The sequence below is a fragment of the Octopus sinensis genome, linkage group LG23 (genome assembly GCF_006345805.1).
Source record: "Octopus sinensis linkage group LG23, ASM634580v1, whole genome shotgun sequence".
In the NCBI taxonomy this organism is placed as follows: Eukaryota; Metazoa; Mollusca; class Cephalopoda; order Octopoda; family Octopodidae; genus Octopus; species Octopus sinensis.
Genome location: NC_043019.1, coordinates 26,511,002 through 26,536,196, shown reverse-complemented (window position 1 = coordinate 26,536,196; position 25,195 = coordinate 26,511,002). Strand labels below are relative to the sequence as shown.

The window sequence follows — 25,195 nt, the reverse complement described above, 5'->3', positions numbered from 1 at the left end:
TCAGAACCGCCGATTCATGATCACTAACCATGTGTCGTCGGTAAACACGAAAAAAGTTGTTTAGTCGCTAATTAATTTCAATATTTGTCTTGTATTTTGAGTAATTAACGAAAGAACGTTGGGAAAGAAAGATGCCACGAAAGTGTAACCTTTGTGGGAAGTCAGCCGCTCTAAAACGACCGAAGACGGTGAGTGTAATTCTTACAATTCTGTGTGTTTTGATGGGTGTTTGTGGCAAGTGTTGTGAAGTATGATGTAATCTTCAGCTGTAAATTGGACATACGACTCCGTTCTCATTGTCGATGGGCACCATGTAATTTCATGTATAAGTTAGCTTTTGAGATTGAGAGAGAGCCATGAACGTCACCACGCGTCACTTTGGGCAAGTGTCTTCTATATTTAGAATAAGGGCCACCACTACTCTATTTGTTGTCTGTGATAGACCAGCATCTTCTCTAAAGTCACTCCGTTTCTTCTGTTGCAGTTAGTTCACTTCATTCAGTCCTTGTTTCTTGGTACTTCAGTTCTTAGGAATTCCTTCCCCAATTAATTTTGCTTCTGCAGGTACCAAACAAAAGCGAGACAATTCTTACAATAGTTATAAATTCACATCTCTTTATTTTATTTCCTCACCTTGAATGAGGTTGGCTGGTTTTGTAAATCTATGAACTTTCCTATGGAAGCAGCTGGTTTAAATATTAAGTATAATCTAACCTAGAATATCCACCACATTAATCCCACTGGCCTGGAATAGCTAAAAGCCACTAACCATCTTCATATTTCTGTCTTATTACAAACAAAAATGTATCTCTCATTTGGTTTGTGCCATGAAACCACAACTAAGCACCAAGTCTTTAAGAGTTTTTTGGAAGTTTAAAGGCATTTTACCTTGAAAGCTTGCCTTGCATTGCTCCTCCAACTTTTGATGGAGTTGTAGGAACACCACTGTGATATATGGTGTGTGTTGAGCATTTTTAAACCTGGTGGAGCCTTTCCCTCAAAACACAAACCATTTCTTCTAAAAAAAGGGACAAAGAGCAAGATGAATCAACCACATAGGAAGACAGACTCCCTATCAACCCCAGAAGGATGAAAGACTAAATTCACATGTGCAGTATTTGAACCTATAGATTAGAAAATAGATTAGGAATTAATACTGCAACACAATTTATTCCACGCTGCAACAACTCTGCCAATTCACTAATCCCTAAAAGTTCAACCCTTTTGATACCAATCCGCCCATGAGCACCCCTAGTTCTATGATACAAACTCCCTGTTTTAAAATAATATAAATGAAATCTTTCCATTGAAATTCCATGTTAATTTTGTCTTCCAAACATCAGATTAATAATGACAGAATCATTTCAATACATTCTTTATTATTTTCAAAATTACTTGATACAAAGGCAGTGGATTTCAGCAGAAATATGGTCACAAAAGACCTAAATACATTATTTACACTTGACGGATGTTTGTCCTCATCTTGTTTGTTGTTAACACATTTCGTCTGATATACCCTCCAGCCTTCATCAGGTGTCTTGGGAAAATTTTGAACCTGGGTTCTCATTCCTAAGGTATTTTTCGATATTATTATTATTATTATCATTATTATTATTATTCAAGTCACTGCCTGTAATCGAACTCGAAATCTTGAGGCATATGGCATAGTGGCACATATGAATATAGCCCATGGGCATATGGCATAGTGGTTAAGAGCGCAGGCTACTAACCCAAGATTCCTAGTTCGATTCCAGGCAGTGACCTGAATAATAATAATAATAATAATAATAATAACAACATCAAAAAATACCTTAGGAATGAGAACCCAGATTTGAAATTTCCCCAAGACACCTGATGAAGGCTGGAGGGTATATCAGCCAAAACATTATGTTAACAACAAGCAAGATGAGGATAAATATCTCTGTCAGATGTAAATAATGTACATATTTCTTCATCTCTTAAATATAGAATTGAAAAGACTTAAATATTTAACTTTTTGTCATTCAGATTTCTTTGCCAAATGCTGGAACAAAAAAAAGAAGGAAGAGTTGGATCAAAAAGAAATCAGCCTATGGCATGAAATTGTTTGGGGGTTGAGATCTCCTTACCAAGAGAGTCCCCATGCACTATGATCCTAAATCCTTCTACCACAACACTACCCAGAGTGACATGCAAGGTCCAGAAGATGGGTTGCAACAGAATACTGCTAGCTCCATTGTTCTTAGAGTTGCACCTTTCTAGCCAGTCCATCTGACATTGCCCTCTTCTGCTAAGATCAATCATTTAATTCGGAGATCTAGTTTCCTCTGCTTGACCCACAGGGTCTTAGTTTGGTGTGGTGAGGGACAAGGACAGCAATCCTGTGCCCCTGTTTGAACAGATTTTGTTTTTAGTTCTGATGGGTGCCCTCACACCCTGTTCCATGATCCAGCAAGACCGACGACCTGACCATGATTGAGAGGAGCAGGAGCACATGGTTACCCGTTGTCTCCAAGAAGTGCCGTCAGCACCTTTCTGCCAAATGTAACACCTTGTTCACATTGCTTTGAATCAATAGTGCATTACTTTGCAGCTTTGAGGTTTCAATGATGTTATTGTTTATTTTTAGAATAATATTGTAGAGTAAGTGTGAGAGGCCAGATCTGGCCTGTTTGGAGATGGAACAGAATATTTTGGCCAGATAGGGCCAGTTCAAAGATGAAGCAGAATATTTTGGCTGGGTAGGGCCAGTTCGAAGATGAGGCAGAATATTTTGGCCGGGTAGAGCCAGTTCGAAGATGAAGCAGAATATTTTGGCCAGGTAGGGCCAATTTGGAGATGAAGCAGAATATTTTGGCCGGGTAGGGCCAGTTCAAAGATGAGGCAGAATATTTTAGCCAGATAGGGCCAGTTCGAAGATGAAGCAGAATATTTTGGCCGAGTAGGGCCAGTTCGAAGATGAGGCAGAATATTTTGGCCGGGTAGGGCCAGTTCGAAGATGAGGCAGAATATTTTGGCCAGGTAGGGCCAGTTCGAAGATGAAGCAGAATATTTTGGCCGGGTAGGGCCAGTTCGAAGATGAAGCAGAATATTTTGGCCAGGTAGGGCCAGTTCGAAGATGAAGCAGAATATTTTGGCCAGGTAGGGCCAGTTCGAAGATGAAGCAGAATATTTTGGCCGGGTAGGGCCAGTTCGAAGATGAAGCAGAATATTTTGGCTGGGTAGGGCCAGTTCGAAGATGAAGCAGAATATTTTGGCCGGGTAGGGCCAGTTCGAAGATGAAGCAGAATATTTTGGCCGGGTAGGGCCAGTTCGAAGATGAGGCAGAATATTTTGGCCGGGTAGGGCCAGTTCGAAGATGAAGCAGAATATTTTGGCTGGGTAGGGCCAGTTCGAAGATGAAGCAGAATATTTTGGCTGGGTAGGGCCAGTTCGAAGATGAAGCAGAATATTTTGGCCGGGTAGGGCCAGTTCGAAGATGAAGCAGAATATTTTGGCCGGGTAGGGCCAGTTTCAATACTAAAGAATAGTACAGCTGATTCCTTCCAACATCAGTTTCACAAACATGGCACTAATTTTAAAATTCCTTATTGTCATCATGGTTCTGTTCTTTAGGGCTGCTGTCTTTGCAAAGAATGCTTCTTCTATGTGTTTGAAGAGGAGATTCATCAAACAATTGTATCAGCCAAACTGTTTACTGAGGGAGAAACCATTGCAATAGGGGCTTCAGGTGGTAAAGGTAAAAACTTTTATTTATTTTATTGTTCTCAGTTCTTGTTCTTGCTATTGTTGTTTTGCCTGTTGAAAACCACAGTTGACTGTTTCCCTTCTGTTTACTTGCTTCATCATTCCTTTCTTTCTACCTCTACCCTCCAACTGTTTTTGGCACCCATCCACCCCAGAATGGAATCGTTCACGTTGTCAGACGCAATGTCGAGCTGTTACAAGTTATCTCCCTTTACGTTCGCTATTCGAATCAACCGACGTCAACTTCACTTTTCTTCTGCAATTGATAAAATAAAGTATTCCTCGTAAAGTATTGCGTCGACCTGCTAGAAATAACAGCCAGATATTCCTCAAATTCCGCCATATTCAAATAAAGAAGGACACATTGGAACTTCACACGATATAAAAATAAATATCAAGGACTAACCTGGACTAAACAGCATTAACAAATGGCTTGCTTGAGCTACTAGAAATAGCAGTCAAATCTCCCCCAAACCACATCCTACTGTTTTAAAGACCAACTGGCACTTTTGACAATGTAAACAAGATATACTAGTAAGTGGGATTGGCATGGCTTGAATGGCTTTAATCATAGTTTGTTTGATCGGACCTGACACAGGGCTAATTAATTGTTTCTAATACAAACACAATGTCTGAGATTTGAGAAGAAGGAGCTGGGGAAGGAGGCAGTTGATTACATCAGACTGGTCCTTTATTTTAATTACCCTGAAAGGATGAAAGACAAAGTTGTCTTCAATAGGAATTTGAACCCAGAACATATAGAACCATAACAAATACTGCAACACATTTTGTCCAATACTCTAATTCTACCATTTAGTTCCAGTTGACTGAAGACTCAATTAAAAGACACAGTTTGGATCAATTTATATTCGCTTCTCTCTCAACCAGTTTTATGCGGTTCTTCTCCAATTATTACGCAACCCATTCTGTATTACACCTTTCATATATTTCATTTTTGTATCTGGTTTGCAAGATTCTTTATGTGAATTTGTGTGTTGAAACAGATTTTGTTATATCTGGGGAGAGTCATGCTGTCTTTATATCTAACACACTCACCGGTTCAATTTCCACTCTTTTTTTTTTTTGTGTGTCTTCCAAAAGTTTTCCTTTGACAAGGTTGTAAGAGCAACAAAAATTTTTGGAAAACAAAAAAAAAGAGTAGAAATTAAACTGGTGAGTGTGTTAGATATTAAAGCAGTATGTCTCTCTCCAGACACAATAACCTTTTGTATAATTTTTATATAAACTCTTTTTCCACTGTCTTATTTAGAATTAACCAATAACCCCTGATGGTTTCTCATCTTCGTTACAGACTCAACAGTTCTCGCACATGTCTTGAAGGTACTCAACTCCAGATATAATTATGGTCTTAATTTAATTTTACTTTCTGTTGATGAAGGAATCACAGGTTACCGAGATGACTCGTTAGAAGTAAGTTACTAATTTAATTTATTCATTTCTATTTTTATATTTCCTTATCGAATTTTAAAACTTTTTCAGTGTTTGGAAGGGCATCCAGCTGTAAAAACCTTGCCAAAACTGACCTCACCTGTACGTATGCCATGTAAAACGCACAAAGTCCACTCTGCTGAGTGGTTGGTGTTAGGAAGGGCATCCGGCTGTAAAAACCTTGCCAAAACTGACCTCACCTGTACGTAAGCCACATAAAAAGCACAAAGTCCATTTTGCTGATTGGTTAGTGTTAGGAAGGGCATCCAGCTGTAAAAATCCTGCCAAAACAGCCACAGAAGTCTGGTGCAGGCTTCTGCCCGGCCAGCTTTTGTCAAACTGTCCCACCCATGGGTCAGAATGGAGTTAATGGAGGCAGATTTTCTATGGCCGGATACCTTTCCTCTCACCAATCCTAACTTTTCCATGACCAGACATGTCCATCATCATTATCATCATCATCCTGATGGCTCGACTACGACTGGTAAGCCAGAGAGTTGCACAAGGCCCCAGTCTTATTTTGGCTGGATGCCCTTCCTCATGCCAACCACTTCAAGAGTGTAGTGGATGCCTTTTACGTGTCACTGGCACTATCTACTACTATGCTTTCACTTGGCCTGACGAATCTTCTGAAGCACAGCAAACTACCAAAGGTCTCAATCTTTTGTCATTACCTCTGTGAAACCCAACATCCAAAAATTATGCTTCACCACCTTGTCCCTTGTCTTCCTGGGTCTGCCTCTTCCACGGGTTCTTTCCACCTTGCAGAATATCGGAAATAAGTGACAAAGCTTGTATGACTCATGACAATCACTTACAACTAACCTGCAATGCCGAGTCAAGGAGATACAGACACACTCATGCACACATGGTTGGCTGCTCTTTCAACTTGTGCCTACCAAATCCACTGACAAGACTTTAGTCAACCTGGGGTTGTAGAAGAAGATACTTACCTAAGTGGTATTGAACTCATTTTAAAACTGAATTCTCTTCATTGATTCTTGATTAAATCAAAATTTTATTTTTTATTCCTTGTAGACAGTGAAGCGGAACCAACAACAGTATGATCTACCTTTGAAAATTGTTTCATATGAGGTAAGTTCTTGTTCTCTCTCTCTCTTGCTCTCTCTCTCTCCTTCCACGTTGTTTTTACCTTTGATGCTCAGGGAATTTTCTGTATTGAATATTAATGTACCAACCAGACTCTCTGTTGTTCTTATACATTCCCCCTGGATAGGAAGCCAATCCATTGCTGGGTTCACTCATTTACAGCTGAGTGAACTGGAACAATGTGAAATGAAGAGTTTTGCTCAAGAACTCAATGAACTACTCGTCTGGGAATTGAAACTATGTTCTTATGATTGTGAGTGCAACACCCTAACCACCAGGCCACTTCCCCTTATGTATTGAATATTAAAGAATTTATGAATATGATGATTGTATGTTGTTCTTGTTGGTTAGCTCCAGGTGTTCTAGTTGTGACCATCCTGTCTTTTTTTGTATACCTAGGACTACATTGTTCACCATGTGCTTCTTTTCATAAGACAGTTAAATACAAATATTATTGACAATATTTGGCTGCTCTTTCTAGCAAGATGAGGAACCTTGTAAAGGCTTGTTGTTTAAATCAGCTAATCGTGATTGAACATGTCTATGATAGAAGGAATTGCTGCTATAACCATGCCACCCTGGGTCATAGTGTATCTAAAATTACATTATTTAAGACTGCATGATGGGATTTCAGGAGAGAGGACAAAGGTCCAAGATACCTGGTGCTTGGCTGTACTCAAGAAGACCCGTACCCCACAGCAGACAAATCCTGCTGGTTGTGTAAAGCACTCGTAGTGGTGCCACAGAAAAGCAACCGTGTGGCAGATTTTTTATTACCCACAAGGGGCGAACAAAAGCACCCATGGGGCGTCATGCAAAAGCAACTGTGCCATGACACATAGAGGCACCCATGCAGTGCCATGGAAAAGCACCCAGGAACTCTATGAAGTGGTTGGCATTAGGAAGGGCATACAGCTGTAGAAACTATGGCAAATCAGACTGGAGTCTGGCACAGTGCTCAAACCTGCCCCCAGCTTACCACCACTGGTCATGCCATCCAACCCATGCCTACATGTAATCTTAGATACACTATGTCTGAAAAATAGACAGGATAGTTATAGCTGGAATGGTTTTGATTCTAAACTTGCTGGATCAGGACTGACCAGGGGTTAAACAACAACAGCAACACCCAACTGTTATTGTCCGTTCATGTCACGTGTCTGCATCTCCATCAGTTTGATTTCAGTTATGTTGTTGATGTCATTGGGAAAAGGTATGAACATCGCAACTTAACATCCACCAACCAACCTATCTGATCCTTTAATCCTTTCGTATTTCCTGTCTTTTTTTTTTCTCCAAAACAAACAGGAACTTTACGGGTGGACAATGGATGCCATTGTGAAGACGGCAGGAAACAAAAATAATTGTGAGTTTATCTTTTTTGGAAACATTTCTTCTGTTCAACCCTTCAGCATCTAAACTGACCATTTCCAGCCAAAATATTCAACCTGCTTTATGTTCAAACTGGCCAGATCCAGCCCCTCACACCTGCCCTACAATGTAAGGCTAAACAATCATCATTGAACTCTTGGAGTTACAACATAATGCAGGATTAATTCAAAATAATGTGAATATATAAACATTACATTTGATGTAAAACAAACACCATTTGAGCGTGGTCGATGCCAGTTCCGCCTGACTGGCTCCTGTGCCAGTGGCATGTAAAAAACACCATTTGAGCATGGTTGATGCTAGTGTCGCCCGACTAGCTCCTGTGCTGGTGGCATGTAAAAAACACCATTTGAGCATGATTGATGCCAGTGCCACCCTACTGGTTCCTGTGCCGGTGGTACGTAAAAGGCACCATTTGAGCATGGTTGATGCTAGTGCCACCTGACTGGCTCCTGTGCCGGTGGTACGTAAAAAGCACCATTTGAGCATGGTTGATGCTAGTGCCACCTGACTGGCTCCTGTGCCGGTGGTACGTAAAAAGCACCATTTGAGCATGGTTGATGCTAGTGCCACCTGACTGGCTCCTGTGCCGGTGGTACATAAAAAGCACCATTTGAGCATGGTTGATGCTAGTGCCACCTGACTGGCTCCTGTGCCGGTGGTACGTAAAAAGCACCATTTGAGCATGGTTGATGCTAGTGCCACCTGACTGGCTCCTGTGCCGGTGGCACGTAAAAAACACCATTTGAGTGTGGTCAATGCCAGTGGCACGTAAAAAGCATCCACTACACTCTTGGAGTGGTTGGCATTAGGAAGGTCATCCAGCTGTAGAAACCTTGCCAGATCAGATTGGAGCCTGGTGCAGCCTTCTGGTTTGCCAGCCCTCAGTCGAACCATCCAACCCATGCCAGCATGGAAAACAGACGTTAAATGATGATGATGATGAAAGTAATCTGAATGCTAAAGGGTTAAAACAGTGGTTCTCAACCATTTTTGTTTTTTTACTCTAGTGGGGCCCCTGTAGCCATTTCATGTTTAAAAACTTGTTTCATAGGAACTTCTTCAAAATGCTGAATTGCTGGTCGGGAACATGTTACCTTATGCAGAAAGAAACCTAACGGGGTTTCCTGAGCCCTTAAGATTCTGCTTTGGATCCCCAATTTACTATTCTATTTGCATGGACCCTGGTTGAGAACTACTAATTAAAAAAAATATATTCTTAGGTTACTATGACAACAGATATTAAGATTTATGGTGGTGGTGGTGCCAACAGGAGAGAGAGTGGGTGGGGGTTAAAAAAGACTAATTTTTTGTGTTTTTGTTGTTTTGCTCCAGGCAAAGGTGTTCCAACCATGACCAACCCATCTTTTATCCAGGCATAATATACCTAAGGTTACATTATCCAATGTGTCCTTTTATTTTTTTTCTAGCTATTATAGTGTGATTTAAAGGAGATTTGGCTGATATGTTTAGCAGGTTAGACCCCCTTCATTGACATGGTAAATGGTGGGTAATGTTGGAGGCTGTTGGGGCTGTCATGTAATTCTAAAATATCCATTGTATGTTGACTAAAATATGAAATACAAGACTTCGGTGTTGTTGTTGTTGCTGCTGTTAATGGTGTTGGTTTATTTTCACAGGTACCTTTTGTGGAGTTTTTCGTCGACAAGCACTCGATCGTGGGGCCATGATGCTGAAGGTTGATAAAATTGTGACAGGTGAGCATTAAATATTGCAATGCACTCAATAGGTGAGAGGTGTGGGCTTTTAAATATGAGTTCAGACTCCACCAGGGTCGATTTTGTTTTCCATTATTGTGAGGTTGATAAAAGAAGTACAAGTTAATAAATGGGGTTTATCTGGAAATGACCCCAGATTCCTACAACGTTCGTGGCCATGTATTGAGGTTATGAGGGGGTGCTGAAAAGTCCCTGGTTTGGGGCAGAAGAAAATACTGGAGGATCTGTTAATTATAATTTTATTCAACATGTTCTCCTCTCAGATTCACACACTTATTGCAGCAGTCCTTCAGTTTTTCTAAGCCCTGTATAAAGAACTTGGAAGATTGGGCATTCCCCTCTCAGATTCACATACTTATTGCAGCAGTCCTTCAGTCTTTCTAAGCCCTGTTAAAGAGCTCAGAAGGCTGGGCCTCCTACCAGGCCTTTCACAATACCCTTAAAGCCAGAAACTTATATATATATATATATATTTATATTCTTTTACTTGTTTCAGTCGTTTGACTGTGGCCAAGCTGGAGCACTGCCTTTAGTCAAACAAATCAACCCCAGGACTTATTCTTTATAAGCCTAGTACTTATTCTATTGGTCTCTTTTGCCGAACTGCTAAGTTACAGGGACGTAAGCACACCAACATCGGTTGTCAAGCAATGGTGGGGGTGACAATCACAGATACACACAAATATGCACCCACTACACTCTCGGAGTGGTTGGTGTTAGGAAGGGCATCCAGCTGTAGAAACATTGACAGATCAGGCTGGAGCCTTGTGCAGCCACTGGCTTGCTAGACCTCAGTCAAACCTTCCAACCCATGCCAGCATGGAAAACGGACGTTAGACGACGACGATGATGATGACAACCTTCTTTCAGTTTCCATCCACTACATCCACTCACAAGGCTTTGGTCAGCCCGGGGCTATAGTAGAAGACACTTGCCCAAGGTGCCACGCAGTGGGATTGAAGCCGGAACCATGTGGATGGGAAACAAGCTTCTTACCACACAGCCACACTATATATATATATATATATATATGTATATATATATGTATATATATGTATATACATACACACACCTGTTCAATGACAGACCACTTCTTGCCATCTTTGTTCGACAGCTTCAGCTCCACCTTTGCTTAAATTGGAGTTCAAGCAAATGTTTTAGTGGTGCACCAAACCAAGAACTTATAAATACCTATTATACTATGTCATTAGACATAAATTCCTTATATATATATATATATATATATCATGATCACCATGACTGACCAGGCTATCGGTTGTTGTTACACATTGCTGGTCACAATGCGCTTCGCATTGTTTTAGCCTTCAAATGACACCACCCCGCTGGCTAAGAAGAAAGAGTGAGAGAAAGTTGTGGTGAAATAGTACAGCAGGAATTGCCACCACCCCCCTACCGGAGCCTTGTGGAGCTTTAGGTGTTTTCGCTCAACCGCAAGCCCGCTGCCCTAACCACTGGGCCATTGTGCATCACACACACACACACACACACATATATATATATTATATTTTATAAAGCAACTGCTAAGATTGTTTATATAAACAGTGTCAATATATATACTTCATGCATTGACAGCAGAGTTTTTTTTTTTCTCTCTTTTAATCATTCATTGATGCTTGTTTGCTTGTGTATTAGGCACACACGTGTATATGTAACTGTGTGAGCAGATTTCAAATGAGATGAGAGTCCTGTATTCTTCATTCTCCCACTCCCACCTTATACCACTGTGTCATTCTATCTAAATATTTACCATAATTCAGCTCCAATTTCTTTTCTAAAGGTCACAATGCTGATGACATTGCAGAGACTGTTATTATGAATGGTGAGTTTCTTCATGTTGCACCTCTCTGCCTCTCTCTCTCTCTCTCCACCCTTCTCTCCCTTTCTTTCTCTTTATACATGCACACACACACACATATATATATATACACACACACACACACACATATATATATATATATACATACACACACACACATATATACACACACACACATATATACACACACACACACACACACACACACACACACACACACACACACACATATATATATATATATATATATATATACACACACACTCACATATATATATATATATATATATATCTCGCTAGTCACTACACGTTCTTTATTTTCTTTCCTTGTTTCTTTCTGCTGAAGAGCATAGGCTCAAAACATTAAAGACTCTTACACTTCCCAAGCATTATACTAATACATCTGTTTGTTGTCTACACCACCTGTCTTCATCTTTTGTTTTATTGTGAATTCTTCTTATATTTATATACATACATACATACATGCATATAAGATAGAGGCATGGATATTTAGCTTGGAATTTGGTCTTGTTAAATGGTGCCATAAGCAAGTGTGTCTTCTGCTATAGCCCCACGCTGACTTACATTTTGTGGGTGAATTAAGTAAGCTTGTTTCGTGTGTTTATGTTGGTGAAAATATAATTGGTGTACAGGACATATGCATTTGTGAATGTGCATGGCTGCTGACATTGCACAACTGCTTGTCACTGGCCAAGGGAAATGGTGATGGTAGTTACATTCCATGGTGGCATTTTGACAACTCATTTACATATATATATATATATACATATATATACACATATATATATATATACTTATATATATGTGTGTGTGTGTATGCTTGAGGAGACCTATTGAGTCAAGTACATCAACATCAAAAAATCAAGTGGAAATTGTAGTTGTGGTCCCTGTGCCGGTGGCACATAAAAAGCACCAACCGATCGTGGCTGTTGCCAGCCTTGCTTGGCACATAAAAAGCACCCACTATACTCACGGAGTGGTTGGTGTTAGGAAGGGCATCCAGCTGTAGAAATACTGCCAGATCAGACTGGAGCCTGGTGCAGCCTCCTGGCTTCCCAGACCCGGGTCGAACCGTCCACCCCATGCTAGCATGGAAAACGGACGTTAAACAATGATGATGATGATTTCTGCCCAAGTGAAATGAAAAGAATCTTTTACTTGAAAAGCTGGACAGAGCAACTAGGCATAGAATCCTGCCTCAAATAAACCATTGCCTGGCCCTTGTAGCAGGGAAGGAAAATGGACATTAAATGAATAAAAACCACACACACACACACAAATATGCTGTACTTGAAAAGACACATCGAGCTAAGTAAAAGTGTGGTTGTCCTTACATACAGGCTCATCCCCTGCAGCCCTCCCCAGCTGAGCATCCCTAATTTTGTGGGCTCATAGGTGCTGGTACCACGTTAAAAAGCACCCATGCCAGTGTTGCGTAAAAGCACCCAGTACACTCTGTAGAGTGGTTGGCATCAGGAAACCATGCCAAAACGAACCAGGGGCCTGAACTGCCCTTCAGCTGGTCAGCTTCTGTCAAACAGTCCAACCCATGCCAGCATGGAAAACAGATATTAATTGATGATTTAATGTCCCTTTGCCATGTATTTCCATGCAAGGCATGGGCTGGATTGTTCAGCAGGGGCCAGCAAACCAGAGGACTGTGACCAGCTCCACTGCATGTTTTGGCATGGTTTCCACAGCTGGATGCCCTTCCTAATGCCAACCACTTTACAGGGTGTGGCTGGGTGCTTTTTATGTAACACTGACACTAGTGAAACCACCAAAGAAAATTCAAAAGAAACTCCTGAGCTCATCAACAGCTTCTTATAAAGTTCATCCTTTTAACTACTTATAACATTTGGTTGGTTATACTCTTTTACTTGTTTTAGTCATTTGACTGAGGCCATGCTGGAGCACCACCTTTAGTCGAGGAAATCGACCCCAGGACTTGTTCTTTGTAAGCCTAGTACTTATTCTATCGGTCTCTTTTGCCGAACCGCTAAGTTACGGGGACATGAACACACCAACATCGTTTGTCAAGTGATATTGGTGGGGACAAACACACATACATACATACATATATACAACTGGCTTCTTTCCAGTTTCCGTCTACCAAATCCACTCACAAGGCTTTGGTCGGCCCGAGGCTATAGTTGAAGACACTTGCCCAAGGTGCCACGCAATGGGACTGAACCCGGAACCGTGTGGTTGGTAAGCAAGCTACTTACCACACAGCCACTCCTGTGCCTCTTATGTTTTTTCTCTTCTCCCTGTTTTTAAACCACAACAACAACAACAAAAAAATCTATGAATTTAAATCCTATTGTTCATGCAGTCTTGTTTTTACCTTTTCATTGCCGTATTTCTGTTGGAATCCATTTCGTTTGTTTCAGTTAATTTGCATCCTTCAAAACTTCCATGCTTCCTGAGATTCGCCAACACTACACCTGATTTTCTCCCCTGCATACACACACAAGCATTTATCTGACTTATACATTGTTCACTTTCCAGACATTTATACATTACTGCATATATTTTATATGCACTTTTGACAAGTTGTATTGCACCTGAGCACTGTATACAATAATTTCATTATTATAATCTTCCATCTTTTATTTGTTTTGAGTCATTAGACTGTGGCCATGCTGGAGACTTGACAAAGTCGTCTATTTCTATTTTCTATTGTAGTTTTACGAGGAGACATATCTCGGCTTTCTCGCTGTACAGCAATCACCACGGTGAGTTTACTGCCATTATTTCACTCTTTAATAATTAATGTGATCCTGTTTAAGCTCAGGCATCGCATGACTTCTTGTTTCATTCTGTTTAGATTCTGAGTTCAAATCCTGTTGAGATCAACTTTGTTTTTCATCCTTTCAGCATCTATAAAGCACCAATCGAGTATTATGATTTAATGAACTAACCTCTTCCCTATCAAATGTCTGGCCTTGTGTCTATGTTACTAATTAATTATTATAAGTCTAATTAAAACTTTAAGGATGTCTTTTTTTAAGTAAGTTTATCTTTGGAGTTATGTTTACCTGGGGAGGTGATGTAGAAATGGATTTGCACAATGGTTTGGACTCTGAGTCAGGCATGGAGATCCTTTTTCAAGATGTAGGCCACATGAGATGTGACTCATCATCAGACAAGCCACACTGCTAAAAAGAGTTTCAAGGTCACTTTACATAAGGTGTGCCATTGAGAAAGCCCTGCAAGCTGCATGTGACTCTCAGACCACAATTTACTAATTAATGCTCTAGCTGTTGATTAACTCTTTGGGGGAAAATAAACTGATTCTTCCTCACTAAAGAAAACAGAACTCTTTTATGAGTAACAAAAAAAGATAAGGGTGTTATCAAATTCGATGACTGGCATCGGTGCTAGTGGAGCGCTAAGAGCACCATCCGAGTGTGATCGTTGCCAGAGCGGCTAACTGGCTTCCGTGTCGGTGGCATGTAAAAAGCACCATTCGAGCATGATCGTTACCAGCGTCACCTTATTGGCACTTGTGCCAGTGGCATGTGAAAAAAACATTCGAGCGAGGTTGTTGCCAGTGCCGCTGGACTGGCTCCTGTGCAGGTGGCACGTAAAAATCACCATTTGAGTATGGCCATTGCCAGTATTGCCTGACTGGCCCTTGTACCGGTGGCCCATAAAAGCACCCACTACACTCTCGGAGTGGTTGGCGTTAGGAAGGGCACCCAGCTGTAGAAACTCTGCCAGATCAGATTGGAGCCTGGTGCAGCCATCTGGTTTGCCAGTCCTCAGTCAAATCGTCCAACCCATTCTAGCATGGAAAGCAGACGTTAAACGATGATGATGATGATGATGTAACAAAAAAAAATTGTGTCTCAATTCACATAAAATGAGTATCATTTTGCAGACATTGGCCATGTCTTCTTCCTAATGCCAAACTAGCCAGCAGGATGTCCTAATGATCTTACAAGGTTAAACCACTGCTATATTCTTCTCCATTTTTTTTTTTTTTTTAGGCTTCTGAAGGAATGCTACCACGTTGTAAACCTCTGAAATACACCTATGAAAAGGAGATTGTCATGTAAGCCATTTCAGAACATTTTTTAAATATTGTCATTACATAACAGTCATTGCTTAACATCTTAGGACAAAGTTATCAAATAAGACCTATTATACATCTTAAGACTAAGGCTGTCATACATCTTAAGACTAAGGCTTGTGTAACATCTGAAGACTGAGATTATTATACATCTTAACACTGAGCCATTGCATAACATTTTGAACTAAAACTGTTGCATGGCGTCATAGGATTAAGCCAAGACTAAACATTTTAAGACAGTCGTAACTTTTTAATCTTATGACTTGCCTAAAATAGTAAAGCACCAGATTAAATGCTTTGATCTTAACTTTAACTCTGAAGGGCATGGATTCTTCTCTTGTTTCTCTGACTAATCAATCAGAATATAAGTGGATAGAGTAATGGAGTGTTAAGTCATGCTTCTGAGGTTCAAATCCAATGATATGACATTTCATTGTGCAGTGAGGGGGAGGAGGGTGGTGGTTGTTGCGGCGGCGGTGCAGCAGCAGCATCACCACCACCACTTAATTCTACCAGTTTTTTGTGTGAAAGGTGAGCTGGCCCAGTGGCGAAGGTATTGGACTACCTGCTCATAGGTCATGTGTTCCAATCTGCCCAAGGTGTCATGTTGTATTTCTTCTGGATAGGATCCCGATGTTGACTTAAGAGAGACCAGATCATCCATTAATGATCTCAATATCCCTCCAGCTGTATATGCTGGTAGGGCGATATTATTTACATTTGACGGATATTTGTCCTCATCTTGTTTGTTGTTAACACAATATTTCAGCTGATATACCCTCCAGCCTTCATCAGGTGTCTTGGGGAAATTTTGAACCTGGGTTCTCTTTCCTAAAGTATTTTTCAATGTTATTATTATTATTCAGGTCACTGCTTGGAATTGAACTCAGAATCTTGGGGTTAGTAGTCTGTGCCCTTAACCACTACATCACTACCTTAGGAATGAGAATCCAAGTTTGAAATTTTCCCAAGACACCTGATGAAGGCTGGAGGGTATATCAGCCGAAACATTGTGTTAGCAACAAACAAGATGGGGACAAATACCCATCAAGTGTAAATAATGTCATTCTTTGTAAGCCTAGTACTTATTCTATCGGTTGCTTTTGCCAAACCGTTAAGTTTCAGGGACATAACCACACTAACATCGGTTGTCAAGCAATGGTGGGGGTCAAACACAGACACAAAGACACCCACTCACATAAATATATATATATATATGACAGGCTTCTTTCAGTTTCCGTCTACCAAATCCCCTCACAAGAGTTTGGTTGGTCCAGGGCTTTTGTAGAAGACACTTGCCCAAGGAGCCATGTAGTGGGACTGAACCCGGAATCATGTGGTTGGGGAACAAGCTTCTTACCACACAGCCACATCATCATCATCATTCAACATCCGCTTTCCATGCTGGCATGTGTTGGATGGTTTGACTGAGGGCTGGCAAGCCAGGAGGCTGCACCAGGCTCCAATCTGATCTGGCAAGGTTTCTACAGCTGGCTGCCCTTCCTAATGCCAACCACTCCGAGAGTGTAGTGGGTACTTTTTACATGCAACTGGCACGAGAAACAGTAGGTCAGTACTGGCATTGTGGCTTAGTGGTTAGAGCAATCGGCTTACAATCATAAGGTTGTGAGTTCAATTCCCGGCGACACGTTGCGTCCTTGAGCAAGGCACTTTATTTCACGTTGCTCGAGTCCACTCAGCTGGCAAAAATGAGTAGTACCTGTATTTCAAAGGGCCAGCCTTGTCACACTCTGTGTCATGCTGAACCTCCCTGAGAATTATGCGATGGGTACACATGTCTGTGGAGTGCTCAACCACTTGCACGTTAATTTCACAAGCAAGCTGTTCTGTTGATCGTATCAGCTGAGACCCTCGTTGTCATAACTGGCGGAATGCTCCTCTTTCTTCTCTCTTACTGGCATCAACCACACTGGAATGATGCTCTTCATGCCTATTCAAATAACTAACTTCATTACTGAAATGATTAATTCATTGAATTAATTAGTAAATAACTGATTTGATTACAAAAATAATAAAATAACTAATAATTGTCTACCTTTGTTCCATTCAGGTATGCTTACTTTAAGAAACTGGATTACTTCTCCACTGAGTGTATATACTCTCCCAATGCCTACAGGTAAGTCATCAACACAAACGGTTCTTTAATTCAGGTGAGCTGGCAAAAACATTAGCACGCCGGGTGAAATGCTTAGCGGTATTTTGTCTACCGTTACATTCTGAGTTCAAATTTCGCCGAGGTCGAATTTGCCTTTCATCCTTTCTGGGTCGATAAATTAAGTACCAGTTACGAACTGGGGTCAATGTAATCGACTTAATCCCTTTGTCTGTCCTTGTTTGTCCCCTCTATGTTTAGCCCCTTGTGGGCAATAAAGAAATAACAAATGGTCCTTTAACTCAGTATTTCTTGAGACAATGAGCTGGCAGAATCGTTAGCACTCTGGGCAAAATGCTGCTAATCTTTATATTCTGAGTTCAAACTCCATCAAGGTTGATTTTGCTTTCATCCTTTCAAGATGAATAAAATAAGTACCAATTGAGTACTGGACTATCACTCTCCGTTGAAGTTAGTGGCCTTGTGCCAAAGTGTGAAATCAATATTCCACCTGTTGTCCACTCTGCTTGTATGGATTCTCAGTTATTTGGGTTGGGTTGCAACTGGGATAGCGTGTGTTTGTTCCTTCTCAAGCCATGTCTGTCTCATAAGGGCCGGTTTCATTGGTGTATAGGTTAATCACCTGGATGGGATGCCAGTCCATCTCAGGTGAGCTGCTAGATGCAGGGGAAAGAGTGAGAGAAAGTTGTGGCGAAAGAGTCAGTGACAGGGAAGGCATCCGGCTGTTTTAGAAAATCCGTCTCAATAAACTCCGTCTGACCCATGGAAGCATGGTAAAGGGAACATGGAATGTTTATGATGATAGTGGGGTTTCATGTTCAATCCCTGGGACAGCACCTTAGGGATATGTCTTCTACTTGTAACCCCAGGCTGATGGAAACTTTTTAGAGGAAATTTAATGAAAGGAAACTCTTTGGAAGGACAATTCCTGCTTTTTGGGTGATAGACTAACCTTTTAGTATTTAAACCAACTATATCTGGGCCTAAATATTGTGCTTGTTTTATCTTCAAACTGGCCAAATCCAGCCTCTCACACCTACCCTACAATGTCATTCTAAAAATAAACAATCACCGTCAAAATCTTGAAACTATCAGATAATTCAAAACAATGGGAATAAATAAATAAGTCTTACATTTGACAAAGTAATGTGAATGCTAAGGGGTTAAAGCTATCATTTAACCACCACCTTTTGGTCCATAGCCCCCCCTTCAACTAAATCTCCTACTTTTTCAAGCTGAGGAATTAGATTTCCAGCCTGAGGATAACTTCACCTTAACCAGGCTAAGAGTCCCTGAAAAATGGTCAGATGTTCCACTCTTCCTTCTTAGATAAAACCAGATAAATATTTAGAAAATTGAGTCAGACAAAAACTGTAAGTTTTGGGGGTTTTTTTATAAATAAATATTGAATTAATTCATTTTGTTTTTATTCTATTTTCTTTATTCAGGGGTTTTGCTCGTGCATATATCAAGGACCTAGAAATCATTCGACCCAGCTCAATTATTGGTGAGTAAGATTTTATTAAAGTTGTTAATTGGTCCTAGGTCAGTCCTGATCCAGTAGACTGGCATATGATCCAAAGTGTGCCAGCTGTGACCATCTCGTTTTTATTTGATAAAGTACGTATACATATGTATAGTTCAAATTTACAGAAAACAAATGATGAAGACGGGTGAAAGAACAACAAGCAGGTGTATTAGTTTAACACTCAGGAAAAATGGAAATGTCTTTGATGTTTCGAGCCTAAGCTCTTCAACAGAAAGGATTAAAAGGGAAAAAAAACAGAGAGAGAGATAAAGTGTTTTGGGATGGAACATGATGAAATGGCCAGAAAAAAGAGGCCTGTGGAAATGCAGGCATTACTGTGCGGTTAAAAGTTTGCTTCCGAATCGCATGTTTCTGAGTTCAGTCCCACAGCATGGCACCTGGAACAAGTGTCTTCTAAGTTGGCCCAGGGCTGACAAAACAAAGCTTTGCAAGTGGATTTGGTTGGCAGCCTCTTTTTTCTGGCCATTTCATCATGTTTCATCCCCAAACACTTTCTCTCTCTCTGTTTTTTTTCCCTTTTAATCCTTTCTGTTGAAGAGCTTAGGCTCGAAACATCAAAGCCTGTCGAGTGTGTGTGTGTTACTGTCTTCTTGATTTGGCTTTATATGATGATTGTAAATGAATGTCTCTGTTGTGCAAGTCGTGTCCTTCATGAAGACATGTCTGGCCATGGGGAAATATTACCTTACTTGGAAACAGGTGAAGGTTAGTGACAAGAAGAGCATCCAGCTGTAGAAAATCCACTTCAACAAATTCCCTCTGACCCATGAGAGCATGGAAAAGTGGACATTAAAATGTTAATGATATATTTATCTTCTTACATCTCGTGTTATAAATATATTTATAGAGTGTTATCTTTAACTCAGATATCATCCATTCTGGAGAAAGTCTTGCTATTAAGAAACAGATAAAACTTCCAGTCCAAAGTGAGTAAACCTATCACCATTTTGCTGTAATTTAATTTTTATTCGTCACCACCCCATCCTCTCACATCTTGGTCTTCTGACCATTCCATTAAGCCTCCTAATTTACTATATTCTAACAAAGGGTGTATTTGGATCCGGATCCTCTACAGCAGATCTTCCCTGTCTTGCTGGGTTGACACCTCTGCTGTCTCTCTCTTAAGAGTATATGTCTTGAATTTGTGTGAACTGACATCCATCAATTCATGGGAAGGACCATGGGGGTTGAGTCCTCTGGCACCTTCTCTTGGGGGCCTTATCAGAAACAACCCTCTTCAGACTTTCTGGTTGGAAGCCCAAGAGAAACCAGCTGAGGCTATGGATATTATCCCACCATCATATTCTTGGTCAACCCCTAGGCCCCCTGCCAATTGGTTTGCCTTGAAGAATATGTCTTACAATTCTTCATGCAACATTCTAATTACCGTATTTTAACGTGTATAAGGAACCCTTTTTTGTCAAAATTAGGTTTAAAAAACATGGGTGTTTCTTATAATGGATAGTATCATAATACCTTATAAAACCTTTTTTTCCAGATTTTAAGCCCCAAAAATTAGGGGGTTCCTTATACATGTTAAAATACAGTACATGTACGCAATACTAGAGCTGTGACCTCTCAATGAGGAGGAGTAATAGCTCGACTTTGAGAGACTCCCTCATTTCTGAGCTAAGCATCTTGTCAAATAACTCTAATTCAAATATCTTTTGGATGAATCCCAGTTTGGCTACTTGTTGTGAAGGGCAAGTGGGGGAAATGCTGCCTTGGAATCTCAAGTGAGGTTTGGAGAGAAAAGCATCCAGCCGTATCCATGCCTGCATGGAAAAGTGAATGTTAAAACATTAATGATGTATTCCTGTAAAATGATTGAAGTCCCTGTATTCTCAGCTTTATTTAGGCACTTGGGAATTGAACTGAGTCAGTCAGACACACATGTGGTGTAGTTTATTCCCTGCAACATGGTGCCACATGTCAAAGTACTCAACTTTCATCACTTCGGTCCCATGCCCTCTTCAGCTTTTGTTTCCAATTCTTGTTTCAAAAATGTACAAAAACACCCTGGGGCATCATGCGTCCTCACCACACACAGCAATTTAAAAACAAACCAGTTTGTTATATATTTATAAAATTCTTTTTGCAACAACAACAGCAATAACAACCTGTGACACTCTGTTTTTGCAGGAACATGCAGCCGATGTCATTTCATGTCCAGCCAACCCGTATGCAAAGCCTGTGTCCTTCTTGAAGGTCTTAACAAAGGAGTCCCAAGGTAAAGTGACATTTACTTTCAATGGTTTGGTCATAGTAGGAAGGGCAATATCCTTATATACCTTGATCCCTTTTCAGATACTCTGACACTGGTGAAAGAAAGGGACATGGCCCGTATACTTACAACTGTGTGGACCCCAATAAAAGGGCCCATGGGTTGAGTAGTGATGCTGAATTAGACCCACAGTAAATCTACCAACCCCTTAAAAAAAGAGAGCAACCCCTTTAGCAGACCCTTTTGAATTTTACTTGCAAAACCTTTCTTCAACCCAAGGAAATGGACATTTGTGAACAGCACTAGACCCTTTGGACAACTATTCATTAATATTAAAGTAGTGTCCATTTCACACACCCACAAATATATCTTTTATCTTTTACTTGTTTCAGTCATTAGACTGTGGCCATGCTGGGGCACCACCTTGAGGAATTTTTAGCTGAATGAATTGATCCCAGCATTTATTTTCTAAGCCTCTATCAGTCTCTCTTGTCAAATCACTAAACTGTGGGAACATAAACACACCAACACTGGTTGTCAAGCAGTAGCAGGGGACAGTGGATTCGGTAGAAAGGAACTGAAAGGCCATTATGTATCTGTGGGTGTGTCCTTGTGATAAACAAATGTTATTCATTTCCCCTATATTCTAGGAAAACATGTCTGGCCGTGGGGGAATATTAGCTTTCTTGAAAACAAGGGTTGGTGACAGGAAGGACATCCAGCCACAGAACTCTGTCTGATCCTTGCTAGCACGATGGACTTTGACAACGCCAGCCTTCCTAATACGCACCGGAGACAATCCATTCAACTGGAGCAAAACTGCTGGACTCCTTTCCAACTATGCATCTATGATCTAGGGGAATTACGACCGTGTTTCGTGGTCTGCTACCACAACAGCTCCTTTATAGGATCCAGTTAGCTCAAGACATCATCAGAAGGAACCACGTCCGGTTTCGGCCCCTACTCCTCTACCGTTTTGACGTGGCGGGGGCCCCCACCTTTCGGAGGTGTCTTCAGCTCTGGTGTTGGGTGCATGTCTTCTTTCTTCTATTCCCTGGCCTCTTCGATGTATCGTCAGCGAGTGTCAGCCGGTGACTGACTGTCTTGTCAAATTTCTCCCTTTATATTACTGGTTCGTAAAAAAGCACCATCTGAATGTGGTCGATGAACATCATGACTGTCTCTTTCCCAGAAAGTAAGATGGCTCGATTCTCTGTTGATAAATTAGGCAGAAATGGAAGCAGAAGTTAACAGTAGGTTGACTGGGTTTATTTTTCTTTTGTTTCTCCTGGTCTTTCAATACATGATGTGTTTTTTTGGTTTTTTTTTTGTCAGGCTCGGAATTGGTAAAACACACAAAGAACGACGAAAGGTGAGTGTTAACTTTATTCGTTCACTTTGTTTCAGATCTCTTACATTTGCGTGTAACTTATTATTATTATTATTATCCGACTCGTGGCCGATGCCAGCGCCGCCTCGACTGGCTTCCGTGCTGGTGGCACATAAAATACACCAATCCGACCGTGGCTGTTGCCAGCCTCGCCTGGCACCTGTGCAGGTGGCACGTAAAAAGCACCCACTACACTCACGGAGTGGTTGGCGTTAGGAAGGGCATCCAACTGTAGAAACACTGCCAGATAAGTCTGGAGCCTGGTGCAGCCTTCTGGCTTCCCAGATCCCTGGTCGAACCCATGCTAGCATGGAGAACGGACGTTAAATGATGATGATGATGATTATTATTATTAAGGTGGTAGGGAGCTGGCAGACTTGTTAGCACACCAGGCAAAATGCTTAGTAACATTTTTGTCTGCCTTTCTGATCCAAGTTCAAATTCTGCCAAGGTCGTTTCAGGGTCAGTAAAACAAATTGATGTAATTGACTTATCCGCACCCAAAACATTTGAAACTATTATTATTATTATTAATTACTAAGGAGGTGAGCTGGCAGAGTCATTAACACACAGGACAAAATGCTTAGCAGTATTTTGCCCGTCACTATGCTCCGAGTTCAAATTCTGCCAGGGTCGGTCCTTAGAAATACAGGTACCACTCACTTCTGCTAGGTGAGTGGACTAGAGCAGCATGAAATAAAGTGTCTTGCTGAAGGACACATTGTTCCGCCAGAAATCAAACCCACACATATCTCAACTGCTAAACTCAATTAACAGCGTAAAAAAAAAAATGATAAAGATCCATAAAAGACTTTTAAGACATTTTGTTTTACAAAATTTTCAATAACATCATTAACATTGTTAGAAGCACCTGTACTGATGCCACATTAAAAGCCCTCATGTTTGTGCCACATTAACCCTTTGGCATTCAAACCGGCCATATCCGGCCAAAATATTTAACCTGTTTTATATTGAAACTGACCAGCTCTCGCCTCTCACCTCAGCCCTACCATGTCATTCTAAAACTAAAAAATAGCATCACTGAAATCTCTAAATTACAAGATAATACATGATTAATTCAAAACAATATAAATAAACAAATATCACATCTGACAGAATAATCTGAACACTAAAGGGTTAAAAGCACCCAATACACGATGTGAAGTGGTTGGTGTTAGGAAGGAAATCCAATCATAAAAACCATTTCAAAACAGACAACCGGAGCATACTGTTGCTCTCCAGCTTGCCAACACTTATCAAGTTGTTTGACTCATGCCAGCATGGGAAAATGATATTGATTGTCATCATTCTTTTGTGTGTCACATAGAAAGGTTGCCTTCTGTAGGTTTGCCTCTAAAAGATTAAAGCAAATCCAGGAATCTTTTTCTCTCTTTTTTATTATTTTTTGTATTATTCATCATCATTTAGCGTCCGCTTTCCATGCTAGCATGGGTTGGTCGGTTCAACTGGGGTCTGGGAAGCCAGAGGGCTGCACCAGGCCCAGTATGATCTGGCAATGTTTCTACGGCTGGATGCCCTTCCTAACGCCAACCACTCTGTGAGTGTAGCAGGTGCTTTTGCGTGCCACTGGCACAGGTGCCAGACGAGGTATATGACATATTTTTAATAAGTTGTTTCCTGAAGTTCTTTTTTTAAATGCATCTTTGTTTTCATGTTGAAATTGCAGATGGAGGAAAAATTGTCAGCTTTAAAAGTAGAAACAGCAGGAGACAATGGCTGCTGTCAGACTTCAGGTTCTTGCTGTGGAGGGTCCACATCTAATATGGTCAATGGCCAATGTAATGGAACAGAACAAGAGAAGAAAGGAGATGGTGATACATGTATTAATTCTACCATTGACGCTGACAGACACAGCCTTGCACACTCTCATACACACCTATCCAATACCATCAACCAGCAGGTGTCACTTTGACACAACGATGGATTTAGTATTTATTTCAAGTAAAAGTTTTATATTTTCATTCCTTTCAAAGACTTCATGTTTTTTTTGTGTGTATGATGTGAATATATGTATCTACATGTGTGTGTGCATGTATATATATCATTCATTTTTTTTACTTGTTTCAGTCCTTTGACTGCGGCCAATGTATTTTCAGATCATTAAAATGGAATGTCAAGTGGACAAAATTGAGCACTTTCAATACCATTTGCTTTTTGCATTCAATTGAAGTGTTAAAGCCGCCAAAATTGTTAGTGAGATTTGTGTTGTGTATGGAGAAGGAGCAATGCCTCAAAGTACCACCCACTGTTGCTTTGCACTTCAAAAATGGAAATTTTGACTGCAAGGACTCCTCACACACCAATCGACAAATTGAGTTCAATGAACCTTGCCCATTGAGTGAAGGTGGTTCACCACAGTTGTTTTTTTTTTTCATCCCTCTGCTCTGCCAATTTTCTGGTCGTTTGACGTGGATTTTTGTGAAGAAGCTGATTCAATCGCTCTTCATCAAACTCAATTGGTCGATCGGCATGTGATCCATTCTTGAGGTCAAAATTCTCATTTTTGAATTGTGAAAACCAACAGT

The 25,195-nt window shown here is 40.7% G+C and overlaps 1 protein-coding gene across 1 annotated transcript; it reads left to right on the top strand.

Moving 5' to 3' along the window:
* LOC115223494 (cytoplasmic tRNA 2-thiolation protein 1) lies at positions 1 to 24,642 on the top strand. Its single transcript, XM_029794104.2, has 15 exons — positions 1 to 188; positions 3,595 to 3,718; positions 5,039 to 5,157; positions 6,214 to 6,270; positions 7,594 to 7,651; positions 9,318 to 9,395; positions 11,215 to 11,256; positions 13,963 to 14,012; positions 15,270 to 15,334; positions 17,424 to 17,489; positions 18,935 to 18,993; positions 19,902 to 19,961; positions 21,178 to 21,265; positions 22,595 to 22,631; positions 24,337 to 24,642. Exons 1-15 carry the CDS (start codon positions 132 to 134, stop codon positions 24,580 to 24,582), a joined length of 1,206 nt encoding a protein of 401 aa, XP_029649964.1. The 5' UTR covers positions 1 to 131; the 3' UTR covers positions 24,583 to 24,642.
* The last annotated feature ends 553 nt before the right edge of the window (positions 24,643 to 25,195 follow it).

Bases quoted from the DNA above. Each gene is read 5' to 3' on its own strand.
- LOC115223494 (XM_029794104.2), top strand. From the start codon at position 132: ATGCCACGAAAGTGTAACCTTTGTGGGAAGTCAGCCGCTCTAAAACGA. The intron at 18,994-19,901 runs GTGAGTAAGATT...TCTTTAACTCAG, and splicing joins TCGACCCAGCTCAATTATTG to ATATCATCCATTCTGGAGAA. The intron at 21,266-22,594 runs GTAAAGTGACAT...TTTTTTTGTCAG, and splicing joins CTTAACAAAGGAGTCCCAAG to GCTCGGAATTGGTAAAACAC.